Source organism: Papilio polytes, unplaced genomic scaffold, assembly GCF_000836215.1.
Source record: "Papilio polytes unplaced genomic scaffold, Ppol_1.0 DF823731.1, whole genome shotgun sequence".
Classification (NCBI taxonomy): domain Eukaryota; kingdom Metazoa; phylum Arthropoda; class Insecta; order Lepidoptera; family Papilionidae; genus Papilio; species Papilio polytes.
The window spans coordinates 5,813,711-5,835,175 of NW_013525473.1; the positions used below are offsets into that span (position 1 = coordinate 5,813,711).

Genomic DNA, 21,465 nt, shown 5'->3' on the forward strand with positions numbered 1-21,465 from the left:
AGTCGCGGGCAAGGCTAGTTCAATATAAATATTGCTTTTTAAAGTTTAGGATAACTATAAAAAATAGATACTATTAACGACTCATATTTTATTATCATAAAGTCAAAAATAATGATTTTGTTGAAAGGAATCAACAATACTCTTTCGAGTTATGAAGGACAGATTTGGAAAAATTAACCAAAAAAATGGGACCCACCAGCAAGCATTACCTTTCGGATAAAAAAATAATTATCAAAATCGGTCCACTAGCGGCGGAATTATGCCGTAACACACAAAAAAAAATCATACAGACGAATTGAGTACCTCCTTCTTTTGGGAAGTCGGTCAAAAAAAGAAGTCTAAGGACTTTCCCTTTTTGGTACGTAGAAGGTATTAAATACAGTCATAGTATCTACTAATCTTCAGTAAATCTTTAATAACTCACCTCATTATAATTCACTTTAATTGAGAAACGTAGTTAAAACACATTTGCTCGTAGCGGCATACGCGTGCACTAACGCGCCGTAATACGCCGCATACACCAGGGATCCATTAGTTAATATGACACTGAGATATAATTTATACCACGTATACATAATTTATACAGAAAAAAATAGTTCAAACTTTTTTTTACAGGATCCATGTTGTTTTTTGTGTCCAGATTAGTTGTTTTTATTTAGTAGGACTTATAAAATTAGTTTTTCTCTAGTAGTCTAAAGTAAGAAATAAGTAAAAAGCACAATATTTTTTAATAAATGTAATTTATTAATTGTACAACTAGTAATAATCTGTGACTTAATAAAAGATCGCGTTAAAATAATACCAAATTTCATAAAATTCATGTTGTTTTATATACAAAAGATTGCTTATGTCATTTAGATGAAAAAAATATGAATTAAAAACAAAACATATGTGCAAGTATATTATTTACTTAATCAAGGTGTATTTACAATTAAACTTTTATTTTAAATGGGTTACAACTAACTACAATATCTTTGAATTCTAAAACCTAGTAGGTACTGTAATTTCAAAAATATATATTTATTTTAGTACATATTTTAATATTAACACTATAAGTTAGGTATGCTCTTAAAAGTAAAAAAGCTTGGACACTAAATTACATTTTTCTATAAGAAAAAATGAAGTACAAAGATACTCTAAAATAACTTATCCGCTCGAAAGAGCTTAAGATATGATTTTATATCTTAGTTTCAAAAACACAAGTCCCTTGAGAGACTGAACGTGAGTCTGAAAGACTTACAATAGCATTATTAGCCCAACACGTACAGTCTATATGAGCCACGCTACGCGACCACTTCTCTCCCTTTCTTCATTAGGCGGAGATGCACTGACGAGCGGAGCGGACGCTGTACCGGTTGGGGCTTCGCTCACACGACGCCGAGTGAGCGGGGGCTCGCGTCATGCGCCTATGTCGATACGCGCACACACAGCCGCGCTGACGAGGGTGACTAGCGCTAAAGCGATTTGCACTGATGCGATCACTACCAGGTCTCGTGAAGGAGGTCTTGCTTCGTCATCTGCTGATATGTCACTGAAAAATACCTTTGCATTTATTAAAGGTTGAAATTTCAATTAATTGAAAAACATGCCAATGCCAAAACAAAAATCTGCTAATCTTAAAATCATCAATCTCTCTCTCTCTCTCTCTTTCTCTCTCTCTTGTTGTCCCCAAAGTGGGAAAACAACTATCACACATGTCATAAATTATTATCAACTATCTTCAACAGAAACATTGCAACTTAAGATTGTTGCAATATAGTTTATCAAGATTTCTTAACCTTAAACGAATACTATAACAACGTACTTGTAATCAGTGCCGGTGGGATCAATGATAGTCCTGCAGCACTGCACGATTAGAGCGAGCAGTAGGCAGCCCGCTGCCGCCCATAGCACTGCAGCTGCACCCGCGCCCAGCGCCGCGCCCGCCGCACTCCCCGATACTGCGCTCCAGCCACGAGAGGTGTGGATTGATACCGCTATACAAATTGAAAACTACTTTATTGCTCAACTAATGGCAGCTCTGTCCGAACTAGAGAACTACTCTATGTGATAGATCACCAGGCTCCCATAATTAATCTTACAAAAACGTCGTTTTTAAATGTCTAGAGCTTAAAAAGCCGAATAGTGAAATCTTGTTACAAATTAATAGTATGAAAATTAAATATGAAAATCAAAATTATAAAACAATTTGTAAGCGTTAAAATCTTCGTTCGAATGTCTTTAGGAGATTATCAAGGAATGTTGCTTAGTGTTTTTTTTTTAATTATCAAAAATTCTTATTTAATTTTTTAATTCTCACCCGCGGCGACCACGCTAACGCAGCCGGCTGGTATACCGAGACCCATGTTGAACTTCTGTCGTTCCTCTATGAAGGCCACGCTGCCCATCACCATAGCTGATATGCCGCATACTATCTGAGAACAAAATTATATAAGTGTTACATATTAAAAAAAAGAAAACATTTAATACATAACAACACTAAAACACAAGAAATAATAAAAAAAAAGCAAAAACAAACATGACATATAGAAATTAAATCATCATCACCAGCTCACTATACGTCCTCACCGAGGTCGGAGCCTACCCTAAATTAGGGTGACTAGGCCTTAGTCAACCACGCTGGCCCACTGCGGGTTGGTTGACTTCACACATATCTTAGAATTTCTTCTCCGATATGTGCAGGTTGCATCACGATGTTTTCCTTCACCGTAAGAACGTCGGGTAAATTATGTACGTATGAAAATTCGAAAAATTGAAAATCACATTGGTACACGGCGGGATTCGAACCAAAGACCTGCAGATTACAAGTCAATTGCCTAAACCCCTGAGCCACCGACGCTCTAGAAATTAAATAGAAAATAATAAAGTTGTAATTAAATATTAAATTTTTAAGCATTGAAATGCTGACCGGATTCGATCAGAGCTCTGAGCCTCTTAACGTCTCTTATCTAGTCACATCAAGATAACTATCATATTTTTTGTACTTTCTTGTTACCTGTAGTACCCGAAGCCTTAGAATGATTGCTAGTGGATATGAAAATCCTCGGCGAAAGACGCTTCCATTTCTTTCTCCGGTGAGCGGCGCAACCGACTCCTTTCTTTGAGATAGAGCTGTCTGTAAATGTAAATGTTACCTTTAAATTCAACTACCATAAAACTTAGATCTTAACATATTATTGTGTGACAGTTATTTTGACTTAACACAATTTTTATTTTAAAATCGTACTTAATTCTAGCAATATACCAACAGAAAACAAAAACGAATCTAATTGCAGTTCTTTGATCATTACATATTCTTATTAAAAATATATTAATTTTAACCAATAAATATTATTTCTTATGTGAGTATCTTAACTTGTATTTTACTGATACCATTCATATAAATTTTATCGCTATTATAAATCTCCAAACTTAAAATCACATAAAACTAAATAGAATTTTCTGTCATACCACATTCAGCTCCTCCATATCGTCACAGCTATAAGGCTTCACGCATAATTTACGCTTCATAGGTATTGAATTTCAAATCTCGTCTGCGAACTCTCACAGATCAATAGTGCCTTGACATCTGAAAGAAAACCAATCTTAGGAACAAATATTTTGTTTGATGTAGGTCAACAAATTCAACAAATTGAAGAAAATTCCCCGTAAAGGGAACTTCGCATACGTGTTTCTATTATGACATACTTGCTTTCGCCTGCGAATCCGTCCGCGTTTAGTTAAAGAAAAAAGCAAGTAGCCTATGTGTTCTTCCAGACTATGCTCTAGATCTATTCCAAATTTAATGCAGATCCGTTCAGTCGTTTAGGGTACAAACTAAAAAACATCCATCCATCCATCTTAACTTTCGCATTATAATATAAATAAGATCTAAATTGTATGTTATTAGAAAGCAGATAAATAAATAACGTTACTATTGTAATTAACATTTATTAACCTTAAAGAACTATTAATAGATAGAATGAAGGTTCATCATCGGTCTTTTATCCACTCTCCACTTAGGCCTTCTACACAGTCTTTCGCCTTCCGTTACTAACGGCTTCTTGACATCACAACAAAGAATAATAGACAGAAAAATCACAACAGTCCCTATTTTCGTCCGATATAATCTGTGGTATTTATAACTAAGTCGATTTTTATTTGGATCTAGTTAAAACAAAATTTAATTTAACAAAACTAAAATCACATCTATCACCTACTCATCGTGTATTGTTATTTAAAAGTAAATTAAAAAATAAATATCTAAATTAACTATCACTAACTGGCTATTGAACAGATTTTCAATATCCTAAATGGCGGAGCGTAAGCTAAACAAAATATTTATTAACGCAAACCGCAAACTGAACTCACCAATTTGCTAATGGATTTACTGCGCAGTCAAGTGTCACTGGCGTTAATTAAACTGTCAGGTTCGTAAGAGAGCTATGAATAAATTTATCATGATAAATAATTTAAAAAATACATCATTAAATGAAATAAACAAAAGACGTAATGAGCTAAATTTAGCCAATGTTGCCTTGGGTTTTACTGAAACCATCAAAAGATTGTTTCCATCTCAGTTTTATCAAAGAGAAAGACAGAGATCACAATATTGTAGGAGAGTTTCGGATATAAAACATGACTATCGATAAATCTCATTCAACTGGACTGTCAGAGGTATTAACTGAATAGACATTTCGTAACAATGAAAGAAAATAGATGAAAAAAGAACTAAGCAATGTCGTGAGGAGGAAGCTAAAAAAAACATTTTCATTTCATTCTTCCATAAGAATTAGACTAAAAAAGTCACTCTTTATGAACAAATCGTTTATGTTTACTACTATTGAAACTCGAAAGTTACTTAACAACTACTCGAATACAGCTTTGTAACGATAGAAGCAAAATCACCACAATTAAGTCTGTTCCGACTTTAATCGAGAAACTTTTGCCTCCGAATTGCGATATTTTGCTGCGCAAATCACAACCGAATAGCTCATTAGTGCTATAAGGTAATACTAAAGGTTGATTACTTTTGTAAATGGAAATAATTTTAAGGGAATACGCTTCCCGTATTTCCTAAAAATTACTTTCTAAAAGCTTATTTTGTCTTCTAATTATACGTTAAAAAGTCAAATAATCTCAATGTGTACTAATATTCTAAAAAGTAAAGATTTGTAATTTTGTATCTATACTAATATAATAAAGCGTAAACACACACTTCTTTGTAGCCTAAGATGTCAGCAATTACACCATATTTTTGAATAATTCTCTTTCTAATAAAAAGCCCTACACTTACGTCACGCTTTCAGCTATATATTTTCACGCCATTAAACTTAGGGGTACTATTTTGGATAAAAATCCTAATGTGGGAAAGGGACCATAAGTTGCTGCCAACATCATGGAAGCAAGGTCGCCGTGGTTTGACACCATGTGATGTCATTTTGACATGTGCAATTTATAATTTGACAATTGTAAACAATAAAATATTTTTTTTTTAATTTATGCGGATGAAGTCGCATGGGAACAGCTAGTGTATTGATATAACTTAAACTACTGGGCCGATTTTAAAAATTCTTTCACCGTTAGAAAGGTAATTTGAGTAACATAGGCTATATTTTTAATTTCACGCGGACGAAGTCGCGAGAAACGTCTAGTACAATATATAAATCGCATATATTACAAAGCTAATTTTTTTTTTATAACATAAGGTAGCAAACGAGCAAGCGGCCACCTGAGGTTATTTCCCCTTCCTATGCATCTCCTCCATCAAACCACTTCCTCTTCCCAACCTCTGGTTATAAGAAAAGGATGGTAAAGAGAAAGGGACTTAAATTAGGCTTCCGGCACCACACTCATCAGACGAAACACAATTGCTTCCATTTCACGCCTGTTTTCTGTGTGGTCGTGTTATTACACCGGGCGTGCCGGCCCATTCGTGTTAAGATGTTGAAGAGTGCCCGCAACTGTCAACTGTCACGCATTCTGTCAATATACGAATTAATTTGTAATACTCGATATCAAGTTATAAGCAAGTTATGCAGTTTGAATATTATATCGTACATTACATACAAATATACATTACTATTAAAGTTATACAAAACTGAAAACCAATTACAAAATTGCAACATTATAATAACTTTGAATTACGCTATTCAACAGAAAACTTCCACGTACACTTTTATATTCAAAAACTGAATAACTCTTGACATATTTTTGCACGTCATTATGAGCCAGGTTTCCTTTTGTCTATAGAAAAGTTTGCTTGTGGTTTTCATTATTGACTGTATAACGTAAGTGAAGTAATATGATATACAAAACTATATTGTATATGTCGACGAACTTTTAAAACTATCTTAGTAATATTATAAACTAGCTTTCACTCGCGACTTCGTCCACGTGGAATTAAAAAAAACAAAAGTGAGTAGCCTATGCTTTCATCCAGACTATCCTCTACATCTGTACCAAATTTCATCGAAATCCGTTCAATCGTTTAGGCTACAAACTCTAACAAACATTCTTTTAAACTTTCACATTTATAATATTAGTTTGATGTGGAAGTTTAGATGGATGGATGTTTGTTAGAGTTTGTAACCTAAACTGCTAAACGGATCTTGATAAAATTTAGCATAGATATAGAGGATAGCATCAAGAACGCATAGAGTACTTCCTTTTGTTTTATTTTTAATTCCAAGCGAACGGAGTCGTGAGCAAAAGCTAGTCACTATATTGCCTAAAGGGTAAGTCGCATGCCAGCTACTGGAAGCGTTCACATATGCCAGGTTTCTTTACAACGTAAAGTGAAATAAGTACCACATTGTGCGCCTTTTGAATTTAAACATTACGTCACTGTATAAAATAGAAACGAAACTTCCTGATATAAATTACTAAAGTACGTTAAAACATCAAAGCAACAAAAATACAACAAACACTTCATATCAAAGCTATTGGTAGATCCCGTTTTATTTTACAACCACAATTCGAGGGCTTTGATCTCCAAAACGTATCGTAAAAATTAACGCCGTCGTACCAAAGATACTTAAAGTTTCACTAAATGGTGATATTAATTGGCATTTAAACGCTATTTTATTTGCGTCTTCAAAATTTAATTAACGATATAAAAGGGTACCGTGGCGAGATTACTCTCGAAATTGTATTTAAGTAATTCTAGAAAGGATTTAAGAGCATACTTCATTTTAAATAACAAAGACCATCGCAAAAAGGAGAATTTAATCACAATTTGAATAGCCTGTTTACAAAACTCCATTTATAAAACTATTAATATTGAAAACAATCACAAAAAAACTAAATTGAATTATGACAATTAGCTATTCCCATGCGACTTCATCCGCATGAAATTATGAAAATATTATTTCATTGTTTACATGTGTCAAATTATCAATTGCAAATGTCAAAATGACATGTCATCATGACAAACCATGGCAACCTTAATGTTGGCAGCTTGTAGTCTATGATCCGTTTCCATATTTTTTAAAATTTATTTACCCCCTAAGTTAATAGCGTAAAAATGTAGCCTTAAGCGTGTCGTAAGTGTATGGCTTTTTTTAAAGAAAAAAGTAATAAAGAATACGCTGTGATTTGACATCTTACGCCCCAAAGTAGTATGTGTTTACGCTTTATTATATTAGTAAAGATTAGCACAACACATTTTTAAAACACGATATAGGTAGTCACACAGTTTTATTAACAACTAACGTTTGCTAATAATAAAAACGATAATTATCCTCTAGGGATATGTTGTCTTGATTGGACCCTTTCAATTATTTTCGGCTTTCATTCGTCTTCATAAAATATTTACGACTCCACTTTATGCCAGTTAGAACCGTATAACTATTCGAATAAATATGTTTGCAATGTTCTTATATATTTTAGTTAAATACAGTTAGCGGCACAATTATATAGACTAACATAATGAAGCGTAAATACAATTTCTCCGTGGCGTAGGATGTCAGCATTCACAGCATACTTTTCGATCATTCCTTCTTTAATAAAAAGCCCTACACTTACGACACGCTTTAGGCTATATATTGTTACGCTAATAATTTAGTGGGTAAGTAAATTGGGAAAAAACCCTTATGTGGGAATTATGACATTTGACAAATGTAAACAATTGAATAAAGTTTTTATAATTTCATGCGGTTGATGCCGCATGAGAACAGTAATACATAGTCATTAGTATTATGTGCCCATCGGACTCGCAGTCTACCCCAGTTCAGGATGACTAGGCCTTGGTCAACCATGATGGCCTACTTAGGGTTGGTTGATATAAATAGTTACCATAGAATTTATTAATATACATCTACGATATCCTACAAATCTTAGCTACTTTTTATTATGCTTGGATTCTAATGGCTTAAACTTCTCTCTTATTTTCTTTAAAAGGGTGATTATACATTTTTTTTAAAGGAACAGCAGAAATTCACGATAAATTCAACGTTTACACATATATATCTCAAAGAGGCGTCCCCTTGTTTTGTTCCGTAATAGCAATAATTTTTTGACTCCATTGTTTAATGGTTTATATAAATTGACTTTTCAACTCTTTTATGTTGCATGCATTGTTCGATTTATAACCAACATTTCGAAAATTTGATTAATTTCACGTGCTATTCGAAATATTCGTAAACAATTTTATGATTTACAATGAACGGATTCTCGTTAAAATTGAAAATGTTGCGTTGAAGCCACCAATATAAGCTTAATTATTCCAGAGATTAATAATGATGTAATTAATTTGATGTATTGGAAAAAGCCGTAGTTTAAAACATTTACAAAGCTATTTAAAATTTATAGTTTTATATGATGTTAAAAACTCATATAAAACATACTCGTATACCATGCATAAAGTATTTTTACTTGATCTGAAATGGCTACATTATCTTACTTTACTTATGTATAAAGTGATCCGGAAGGGACCACTCTTGAATAAATGAAAAGAAGCGTAAATATTTGACCTTCAGCGTTTCTTAAGTACAATTTCTTTTTGTACAATGAGAGACCATCACAATGAAAACCCACACATTACAAAGATAAATTTAATTTCTTTTAAACAAGCTGAAAATCTAAGAAATCTGATTGTAACTGTAAGTAATAATAATATTTAAACCCACTTCTTAGAATGAGAAACTATCCATCTTGGACTTAACCCTAAAATAAGACACTAATATTTTTCCTAATAACGTAGCAAACAATGAGCGGGAACACGAAAGTGATCATCTACGCCGTAGACTCTACGTCCATAGATGTCTACAATTTTAGAGGAACTGCAGATGCTTTGCAAGCCTAAGTCATAGTGTTTGATTGACGATTTTGTATAAAATATTTTCTTCAACCTCTTTTCTCCAACAAATTTCGTTGTATAGAAAATCACATTCCTTCATTCTGTACTGTAGGTGACAACAATAGGAGCAAATAAACCTCTTGGATTGCATTCCCGGCGAATCAATTATAGTACGGCTGCCGGAGTAATAGATACGACAGTATACTGGGGACTGTTGACATTCGAGTGATAGATACGACTGTACAGAGAACTATTGACATTCGAGGAATCAATTCAAAAGGCATATATTCATTAGTCGAAGCGATCGCAGTGTGACAACGAATTCCAATTTTCCTGACATTCTATTAAAAATTGAAAGCAACTTTGCGGGAACTATGCGGGACTATTTGATTGGGGCATGTCAAATACTGTTTTTTATAAAGAAACTAGTTTTCGCCCGCGACTCCGTCCGCGTGGATTAATAAAATATAAAAGTGAGTAGCCTATGTGGTCTTCCAGACCTCTATCTATACCACATTTCATCGACATCCGTTTAGAAATTTAGACTATAAACTCAAATAAACATCCATCCATCCATCCATCTAAACTTTCGCATTTATAATATTAGTATGAAAAGTATGATTATTTCAATTTTTTCTTCTAGTTTGATTCCAATCTGTTTTTTTCTATCATTCTAAGTTGATAAATTATTTCTATTGAATCAGTATTAAAATATAACAATAATGTAGAATTTAAATATCCTAGAAAAAAAACAAAAAAAGCATACTCTTTAAAAACTCACCGTAATTTTTACAACTTCTGTAAAATATTTACACTCTAACAAATGTCTCATACACTTTAAAAATACTGAGTACCGTTAGTGAAGTATTTTAAACTTTTAAAATTCACGACAAGGGCACCCCGTGCGGCGACATGCGGCAACCTCGAAGGCCGTCTCTCGACTGAAAGTTGTTAACTGAAAAGAGTAAGGGCGGTCAATCCTGCTATACGTTTCACCCTAAATATAAAATCTTAGAGGTTTCTAATACAGGAATACATTTACATTGTATTGTTTACATTTAAAATAGTAGCAATTAATAAACAATCTTTTAACAAAATCAAATAACACAGAAACATAAGGTACAATCGTGGTCAAACGTAAGTCATTTTAAACATAAAAATTACCATAGTTTTATTTGTAATAAGGTTTTATTATGATTTGTAATCTATACTTATATAATAAACCATAAACACACACTCCTTCGTGGCGTAGGATTTCAAAAATCACAGCATATTTTTGAATAATTATTTCTTTAATAAAAGCCCCACACTTACACACTTAGGGGGTAAATAAATTAGAATTAAAAAAACCCTTTGTTTGGGAAAGGGACCACAAACTACAAGCAGCCAACGTTAAGGAAGCAAGGTTATTATGGTAACTGTTATTTTGACATTTGCAATTAAGAGTTTGTCATATGTAAACAATAAAATAAAGTTTTTATAATTTTATGCGGATGAAGCCATAAACAACTAGTTATTAAAAGTATATTAAAATGTGACCGCGTTTGTGTTGAACGTGTTTTATGAACGTGTATCCTGAGATGATAGATAAAACACGAAACAGTTATGGTGTGTCTAAATAATTTAGATTAGTTTGACAATTCATTTCAAATTTAGTAGGGATGGGTTGTGTAAAATCAGTCATGAATCTTATCGATTTTCAATTTTTTTTCTTATAAAAGTTGGAATCGATAGATGCATAGTTGTAACTTATAAATTTAAAAAAACACTGTTTTCTCAAATTAAAAATGATCATAACAAATAATGAGAGTAAATAAATGTTTATTACTACTACAGCCGTACGTAATCGAATTGGATTTCGCTATCCAATTGACAGAAATGTCATCGCTACATTCTCTACACTATAATCAATACTAGAATTTTCCTATAAATTAGTTAATAAGAAAATAATAATTTTAGTCGAGTTCGATAATTATTTAAACCGAATATTGATAGATCGAAATTGTTCGTTATGCGTATTTGTTTCGTCACTACAATACCTATCTATTAATTATGGCATTTGCCATCATAGAAATTGAATTCGATACTTCATATGCGTCCTTTATCAAACTAATCTATCTTATTTAGACAAACTATAAGTTTTCAAATATCAATATCCCATGTTGGCAACACTTTTGACTGACGAGATGACATTTTGACATTCCTTTGTAGGACGTAGTTGTAACTGAGAATTATTTACTCGTGTAACTTTAACTCGTAACTTTAGTAACCTATCACAATTACGTGTACCAAGCGCTCACTAACAGCAATTTTGGTTTTTGTTAAAAAATATACCAATTTAGTGACATTTCAATTTCAAAAATATTTTTATAACAACATATTGTGCTCTATTTTCCACCTGAAAGCGTTACATAAGTACCTCTACTGGTACAGCGATTCAAAATGCATTATGGCTTAGGAAACAAGAAAGTGTGAACGTTATCAAAAATGCATAAAACACAAGCAATTGTTTTTATTACAGTTTATGTGATACATTTATAGAAGAGACAACCAGCTACAAGACTATTCTATTGTTCAATTTTATTGTATAGCCAGCATTAAATACAATAGAGGAAGCAGTGCAAGATATTTATTAGTCGTTTATCAGGCAAATGAGATAGCTATAAATAAATTGTTGACGTAAGCAGATCTGTTGATCAAAGGAATTCAAACTATTTTAAGCTGAACATTTCTAGATGTTATTAGCATTCTTATAATGGTGCGAATTTAATGGTAGTTAGTTTAATTATAACTTTATACAATTCATGCTTATATGAAAATGCTTATTGGTATTCAAATAAGGGGGTCGAAATAAAATTGATATAAAGATTTAAAAAAATGCTTGTTAATGAATGTGCATAGTTTAGGGGGAAACAAATAAATTTTTACCAGCATTAAATACATGGATATACTTTTAAAAGATACTGTATTTTTAACATTTCAATCTATGCTATTTTTTTATAAGAATAAAACATTATTTATCTTGACAAAATAATTATTTAAGTGTCTTCAACCGAAAACGAAATACAAATGTACGTAACAAAGCGGAATAAGTAAATAGCTAAACAATAAATCCACTTCTAACTTCAAACATCGTAGTTTCAAAGCTGAACTGTAGAATTTAACAAACTAGCGCTGGAAACTTAAATACTACAAGAATCGTAGCAATATACTATATACATCATTAAAGCTACATTTGCACGAGATTTGTGTAGAAGTTTGAAAATGTGTAAACCTAATTTTAACATTGTACTTGCAATTTTGTACTCTTCAAACAACATCCGGCTCGAAGGACCACTGAAAGGTTTAAAAGGAACTGAATAAAATTTTGTAAATCAATATTAATGTGGAAAATAATACGTCAATAATGTTTATAAGTCAAAATAAGAATAAAAAAAGTCCAAAATGGCAGGTACAAGCCGTGCGCCAAGCTGTGAAAAGTCGAACAGGTTGTTTAAAAGTAACAATTTTTCGGAATCACTTTTAACATTAGAAACAACCGAACATTAGAAACATTTTCTATACTATTTTTTAGTACTTTGTAGCTTTTTTATCAGCTGTGTGTGAATAGAAACAAGATTATCCTTTCTTGAATGAATGAAATGGGACACCCAATTACTTGAGATATCTTATCTGAATGTTCAGTCTTGAATTATAGCTACGTTATCTAAGGCTTTAGGCTACAGGCCTTGTGGCTATTATCTCCACTACCCGACATATTGATTTATTTTTAATTCTTGTTGGTGAATTGTAATGTTTTTAGTTTGATACTATCGTTTAAGACTTTGTACCTAATTTTTTTAACAACTAGCTTTCGCCCGCGACACCGTCTGCGTGGAAATAAAAAACAAAAGTAAGTAGACTATGTTCTTCTATGCTTTACATTATTGCCTAATTTGATCGGGATCCGTTCAGCTGTTTCGGCGGCAAACTAACATCCATGCATCGAAACTTTCGCATTAAAATATTACTAAGATGCACAGTATTATTAAAGTTAAGAGATTTTTTGCTCTGTAATACAACACTGTTGTTATTAATAAGGTCCATTATTTTTACAGCACTTGGACCAAGGATCGTATTTTTAACTGCACGGAAAAGTTTTTTTTGTCGTGGAAAATTTTTCCACAAAAAAACGCCCTCAGCGAAACCACTTGCAAGAATATTTTTAGTACAATTCCACTTGTAAGACTTTGGGCGTTTTTTGTTACCAATTTTCACGGCGTCGAAACTTGAGAACAAATCTAAATACAGAGAAAATAAGATTGTATTAAATTTCTTATTTCTATCTGTTACTTGTTGGAAAAAAACTAAATTGGTATTTTTTTTATTATAAAGTGACAAGCTGCTATCTAAAATTGCTAAGAAAGGGAAGGGGACTATTTTAATTGATAGGGGAATAGACGCACATTAAGAGGATATTTCCCCTTCCCAATAGTTACCAGACAAGAATGAGATTAATATTCACTCAAAAATACTCGTTGAATTCTGAACTGTCGGAAGTTTTTGCTCATTTCATTTATAAGCTTATTTACTTACGTTCATACAGTTTTCATTGTTCGGCCGCAGTTTGGAATTAACATATCAATTCGTACGTTAAATTAAAAATGTTAATCAATTTGGACGATGAAATAAAAATAATTAAATGCTTAATTACAATCTTAGGTCTTATTAACGTTGTTAAACAAAATACAGGCATAAAAAATAAAAATAAAACAGTGGATGTGCAATGGATTTGTAAAATTAACTATATGTAATGTTTGGTTTTGTATAAATAAATAAATACTAAAGAATATATATACGAAAGATTAGATAGATGATTTTTAGGTTTACCTGAAACTGTGCTCCGCATCTAGGTGAAATTTGGCACAGATATCTTTTTATAATTTCGCGTGGACGATGTCACGTGTAAATCTAGTCAGTAAATAAAAGAATGGGATCAACAACATAATTAGATTTCTAATGGAAATGGGACAGTAATTTTTTGCATGAAATTTCAATTTCAAAATAGTCTCTTGTTACGCAATCGCACCCTGTATTGTGAAACAAACATTCGGTTAGTTCCGTTTCTATGAATATGCAATAGCGTCGTTTGAAGCTAGGCTGTGGCAGTATTGACTTTTTAATACAATTGCATACAGAATTTTCGAGTTTCTACTAGCGATGTCGGAATTAAATATGGGGTACAACACGAAAATTTGTGAGAAAGTTTACGTATCGACAAATTTTATATGATATATTTCAGTGTACTTTACGACTGATATCCAATAATCTAAAACAAATTTGCTCGATAACATTACGAACAGTTTCTCACAAATTTTCGTACCGGGACCTCTTTTTGTTTGTAACGACGAGTTTATAAAATTCGTGAAACATTTTAAAATATCAAACATTTGATACGCAACAATTAAATAATTACTTAGTTTTCTTTATCTTTTAATTTAGTTTGTACAAAAATTGTATGAACTTTGAAAAAACACAAGAAGCGAGGGCATTTCTCAGGGAAATTCGTATCTAACAAAGGTTGTAATAAAACGTGTACTTCATCTGAAGTGTGCAGTAAAATGTTTTCACTTGTAATAACATAGTGTACTCGTATATGAGAAATGTTTTCTTTGAAGTCTCGTGTTCTTACCCTATTTGTAGAACATTAACACATACAATTTCAATAATTGATTTCAACGTACAGTTCAGCTTCGTATTAAAAAATAACATAATATTAACAAGTTTGATTTGCGCTTAAAATGTAATCCTTTCGCCCGCGACTCCGTCCGCATTTGATTAAAAAACCTTAATAAGTATGTGTTCTTCCAGATTATGTTTTACTATGTGCCAAATTTCATCCAGATCCATTTACCAGCTTAGGCTACAGACTCTAACAAACATCCAGCAGTCTAAACTTTGGCTTTTATAACAAACTAGCCGTTGCTCGCGACTCCGTCCCCATGAAATTAACAAGGCCTGTATTACACAGTGGTAACATACATTTTTAATGATGCAAGAATTATAAAAATCGGTCCAGTAGTTTTTGAGTTATTTGAATACATACAAAAATCCAGAAATACAAATCTTTCCTCTTTACAATATAAGTATAGATATAGATATAGATATAGATATAGATATATATAGTAAGAAGTAAGAGGTATGTTTCAAGGGAGAACCTTTTTAAGATATTGTGACTTTACCTTATCTAAGCATACATTAAAAGTAATGATGACTCTACTGGATACAAAAGCTTTCGTTCTAATCCAACTTTATTCGTTAAAGTTCTCGTAATGGCCAGTTAGCGTGCCAAGGAGATAGGGTAATTAAATTTATTATAGCACGCAAACATTACCAAAACGAAATCCGATATCTACATAATGCGAAAATATGTTTCGTTTCCACGAATTGAATAAAAAATCCGTAATTACACTTAATAAATAAATAAATAAATCCGTATTATAGCCTAGAATATGTAACCTTCTGGAATGGTTAAGTAACTTAACATACAATTCATTAAAATCTTCAAAAGACACATATGGTGTCGTCTCGGTAATTACCTTGATTTAAAATATAGTGAAAAAGGTAAAAAAAGCACTGAACAGTAGAGAACAATCAATAGAGGCTAACAACAAACGACACCGGACAACAACCGCAAGGCAAAACAAATTTTATCAAACTCTTCCACTTTAAATTTAACTCGGAAGTTTCGGTTTCAACTAGAAGAACTAATCCAGGCTGTTTACAGAATTACGCTAGATGGCGCAATTATCTAAATTGCTTTAATATTTTCACAGTCGACTGAGGCAATTATGTGAGGCTAAGTCTCGATTGGGGCATGATCCCTGCCCTTTGCCGGGAAGTACGTCGTTTAGGAAAGTATCGGCGCGTGACAGCTTTCATAAAAGACCCCTATTATGGAAAGTTGATTGAATTTTCTTCTAAATAGAACGTATCGTACACTGTACTTAATTTTTTTACTTGTATCCAACGTTAACTTGAAAATCATAAGAAAAAAAATTAATAACCAGTTCTCTTTTTAAAACGTCTTTATTAAATTTACGATGTCAAATAGTTAATGTAAAGATTAATACAATATTGAAAACACTGAATATGATGATTTCACAATCTGAAAGAAATATTGAATCATTTTATTATTATTTAACTCGTTTTCGCCTGAGACTCCGTCCACGTAGAATTAAAAAACAAAAGTGAGTAGCCTATGTGTTCCAGACTATCCTCTACATCTATGCCAAATTTCATTGAGGTCCGTTCAGCCGTTTGAGCTACAAACTCTAACAAACAACCATATAAACTTTCACATTTATAATATAAGTAGGACTAAGTTAAAATGTAATAATAGTTCAACTTACCGACACATAGGACTGATACGACAGCTCTATTATTCCAAAACTACGCAGAGTTACTGGTCGCTGTAAAATGTTTTTAATTTTATAGCTAACTTTAAAAAAAAGTGACAAACAATTGGTCTTAAAAATTGTCTTATTACCTGACTTTGTGCCATCGCAATTACTAACAAACGTCTAATTCTTACAGAACAATCCTTCTGACAGTTCTCCCAGCCAGAACTATACATTGCCGTACTGAGATGAGATGCCTATAAACAAGAATAAATTCAATCATGGTTACACGAGTACAAGACTATATTACGGGCGCAAACCTTCGACTAAACTATCGCACAACTGTTGTGCGGTTGTCGATTGTTTCGTAGCCAATTCAACTGTTAAAGATCGAGTACTGTGCGCACCTCCGTATTAGCTCATAGAAATCAAAGCAAGACTCAACAGTTATCCAATAGTCTCGTTTCAGGTGTGCCCACGGTCTAACAATAGTTATCTCAAGACTTTGACTCCCTGGTTTCTAACCTTTAAAGTCTGGACGTCAGTCTGTTTATACGCAATTTATTCATTCAAAAATATTACTAATGTTTACCTCAACGGTGACGTCACCAGCACTCCACATAAAGAATCCAGTACTGATGAGCATTGTAACTCCAGTGGTGATGGTAGCCAGGGCATTGATTAACGTCCGCTCCGAGTTCTGGTTATAACGTTAGATAGCAAATTAAATGACCGACAATTAAATAATTGTAAAAAAATTAGAGGCCAATGTTCCTGAACTCATAATAGATATCCAGCAAGATTTTTTATAAAGTTCTATATAAAACCAAACCCCCAACCCTGTCTTCCCAAAAAAAGGATAACTTTAGACAGATACCCCCCAAAAAGAAGATAGACTTCCGTAGTCTCCTTGATATACTGAGGTATGTATAGAATTTTAATAGTTACATTATTTTTTACAGATAACAAGGGTTTAAAATGTATGGACTTACCACCATCTGCAACATAAGAAGACAAAGAACAGAAATGTTGACCAATATCTGTCCACTAAAAACTACTGCACAAGCAGTCTCACTTTCTCTGGTACACCTGAAAGAATTTATGTAATAAAATCTCATTAGAATCTTAAAGATCTTTCCACTCTAAAACTCGCCTTATTTTTCAAAGGGGAATGCGTTACGCATACTCCATGCCTCTGGGCAAACATGTGAGTTATGTGGGACTCTCCCCCCATAGTGGGGGGCATACCTCACTAAACCCCTTCGTTCCCTCCTGGCCATTGTGTGGGACGCCAGGGGATCACTTGCGCTTGCCACCGCGACGCCCCACTGACTCTAAAACTCACCATAACGTATCCGAATGCAATTTTATCCCAATCTTTACTGAATCTTCGTACTTTTTCTCCTTCTCCTCTTGACTTAAATCTTTTTCATCAAATATTTCAACGAGATGATAAAAGTAGCTTTGCAAATTCTTGTACTGATGACTTAGACAGGTTGTTAAACAGATTACCAGAACGTATATCGCTGACATTCGCGTCATGAACAACCACCAGAGGAGGTAACTGATTATCCTTGCGATGTTGGCGTAGGAACTTCTATCATCCACGTCAGGCCATGCGGTGATAACTGTAGTGAACGTTCCATCTACAAATATTAGACTGATTACGGGCCTCTATTTGAAGAAATCTCACCTCTTCCGTTTTCATCATCTTCATTCATCTATACTAAGATTTTTGTATCATCATCATCACCAGCTCACTATACATCCCCACCAAGGTGCTTGGAGCTTACCCTAATAAGGGGTGACTAGTGGCTAAGTGGCTAAGTTGCATTGAAATAACTCAAAAACTCATAGTAACATAAGCTGTATTTTTTTTTAATTACACGCTGATTATGTCGGGAGCACCTATACATATATGCATGCTCGTCGATTTTATATGATTCTTTCAAAGAACAGTAAAAAGTTGATAAATGAAGCAGTTTATAAAAACATTTTTTTTTTAAAATAATGAATGTTTAAAATTCGTAACCCAACTCCCGTACTCTTTGAGATTGTTGGAATAATTTTTCTATGGATTTATCATTACAATGCTTACCTCCTTTAACAATTTAACTGCTTAAAATAGACTATCAAGACTTTAACAATAACGCGTTATACGTTAGATAAATAGTTACCTTTCTTAAACACTTGCATCAGACCATCAACCCCGTAAGATATTAAAGCGGTACTAAAACTGAACAAATACGCAGCTGAGTACATCTTTGATTTTCTAATCATGCGACGTTCAACTTTTTTATCATTATAAACATTTTTTAAAGCCACAGTTAACGCGTGGATAATCTTCTGTAGTTTCTCATTATGATATTCCACGCTTGTGTAATAATTTATTAAAATGGGATGTGATAGTCCGAATAATAATCTATCTGAAGATTGTTTTTCCGTCAGATTTGGTTGAGTGAAAAACCCTATTATCTCTGAAGTAACAAAGATATACAAGCATATTGTGATAACTCTGCTGATCCTTCGATTAATGGATGAAATAAATTTTGAATGATTCTTATTCTCTAACCATAGATTGGACACACCAAAAAAATATAGATAACTATTTAACGTTTTAAAGAAACTGGCGGTTAAATTCTTTGCTGACATTTTGGATAGTAAAATAACTCTTTCCTTTAGTACAGTTGTGTTATCTTTGTAGACTGAAGTAATTTTGATGACAAAATTGTTAGAATTGTAATTTATACGTCTTTCGGAAGTAATTCTACAGGGTCGTATTCAATTTTAATTAAATAAAAACTACTGAAACTGTCGACTTATATAAAAAAAGAACGTATATTTTGTTTTGTTTACATCTATCAGTAAAATTAAAAGTTAGAAAAAAAGTAGCAGGTAGTACTAAATAATTCTCGGATTATTTCACCTTTGTTTAAAATTAAATATCTATATAGTGGTTACCCTTCGAAAAAACTTTGAAATTTAGTTAATCTAATCGGTTTAACTTTATTGAGATTTTTATTTCAATTCTATGTTAGAATTCGTACCTGTTTTTCCAAAATTACACAAAGCCGATAACTTCGTTATACCGAAAATTGATATAATTATATTAATTTCCGCTCTAATTGTAACATGATTACCTGTAGATTAATTACGTAATAGAATGTACATGTAATGTATAATATGAAAATAATAGAAGAATAAAATACATTAATAAGTTCGGGTCTGGTAAATTTCAGTTTGAATAGTCAGTTCATAATAATTACTTGTTCAATTATTACATAATTGCAAAAGGTAATTTCACTAACTGCTAACTATCCGTTAATTATAGAGCGAAATCTTACGCTACAATTACATTTTCTAAAATCACTTTATGATAGTTTGAAATGTAAATTAAAATCGATTAATCATACTAATATTATGAATAGGAAAGTTTAAATGGATGGATGGATGTTTGTTAGAGTTTGCAGCCTAAACGGCTGAACGGATTTCGATGAAATTTGGCATAGACGTAGAGGATAGTCTGGAAGAACACATGGGCTACTTTCTTTTGTTTTTAATAATACCACGCAGACGGAGTCGCGGGCGGAAGCTAGTTAATTTAGAAATCTATTACTTTTTACATTTGATTTGTTGAGTTAATAAATCTGGTCTCTACATTTAAATACTACAGCGACTTAAATTAAAAAGCCGCGCTTAGAATTGAAATCTAGTAGATTGTGAGCTATTTTAAATTTATTTCAATATTCACTCAATTTTCTTAAGTTTTTGGCCGAACCAGTTACACGAAATTATATTTCTATCTCTATTGTTTCAAAGGGAATGAAGGGAATGAAAAAAATGTTTCATCCTTGAAAGTTATTGTCACATCAAAGAGTAAAAATGGATACTTGATTTCACAATGTTCAAATTACAAAGAAATTTAATTTCAATAAAATTGATTTACCCAACAGAGTTTAAGCAAGAATTCCCAAACATTGTTGAACACTTTTCGGTCGAACGAACGTAAATATAATTTCACTTTCACCCTCTGCTTTCAGAGGTGATATTTTCTGAGAAATAATTTTCTGAGGAAAATTTCTGCAAAAAACGATTTTATTACTATTACAGGTTATTGAAGCAAGAGAAGAGAAATTTTCTTCTACTTCTGCTTAAAACATTTTAAATACAAAATTATGTAACGAAATTATTTCTTACAATTTAAACATTTTGTATTGATTTAACTAAAATTTGTTATATTCATCGTTCAGATTCAGTCAAATTATGTTTCAGTCAAATGTCAAAATTACATGACACGACAAACCTTAGCAATCTTACTTTCTTGATGTTGGCAGCAAATTATGGTCTCTTTCCCACATTAGGGTTTTTATCTAAAATATTTAGCCCCTAAGTTTAATGGCGTGAAAACATATAGCCTAAAGCGTGTCGTAAGTGTAGGACTTTTTTATTAAAAAAAAGAATTATTACAAATATGTTGTAATTGCTGACATCTTAGGCAACAAAGAAGTGTGTGTTTACGCTTTATTATAATAGTATAGTATAGATTTAAAATAAGTTAATATAAATAAACATCAAAATAACTCAAAGCTGAAAATATCGCAGAGCAATGTTTACTAAATTTCGCTTTCGAAATCAGCTATCGACTTCCTCTAATCTATCCGGAAAATATTCTATAGAGATCAAAGCTTTTATCCCGTCCGGATCTTCACAAAGCATGTCAATACTTTCCTGGAGACTTTCGTAACTTTGCCTTGTCATCGACTCTTTATCTAAGCTTTGACCCAAAATAGAAAAGATTACTATTGGAAT

The 21,465-nt window shown here is 32.5% G+C and overlaps 2 protein-coding genes across 2 annotated transcripts; both read right to left on the reverse strand.

The window, feature by feature from the left end:
- Positions 1 to 1,221: 1,221 nt before the first annotated feature.
- LOC106103604 lies at positions 1,222 to 10,096 on the reverse strand. Its single transcript, XM_013283386.1, has 6 exons — positions 10,059 to 10,096; positions 3,451 to 3,568; positions 2,996 to 3,115; positions 2,300 to 2,414; positions 1,805 to 1,976; positions 1,222 to 1,531 (listed from the first exon to the last, which is right to left on the reverse strand). The coding sequence occupies exons 2-6, from the start codon at positions 3,508 to 3,510 to the stop codon at positions 1,399 to 1,401; spliced, it is 600 nt and encodes a 199-aa protein (XP_013138840.1). The 5' UTR covers positions 3,511 to 3,568; positions 10,059 to 10,096; the 3' UTR covers positions 1,222 to 1,398.
- Positions 10,097 to 16,382: 6,286 nt separating this feature from the next.
- LOC106103520 lies at positions 16,383 to 19,308 on the reverse strand. The gene is made up of 7 exons (XM_013283298.1): positions 18,834 to 19,308; positions 18,002 to 18,302; positions 17,649 to 17,745; positions 17,249 to 17,356; positions 16,806 to 16,913; positions 16,669 to 16,728; positions 16,383 to 16,424 (listed from the first exon to the last, which is right to left on the reverse strand). Exons 1-7 carry the CDS (start codon positions 19,306 to 19,308, stop codon positions 16,383 to 16,385), a joined length of 1,191 nt encoding a protein of 396 aa, XP_013138752.1.
- Positions 19,309 to 21,465: the final 2,157 nt, after the last annotated feature.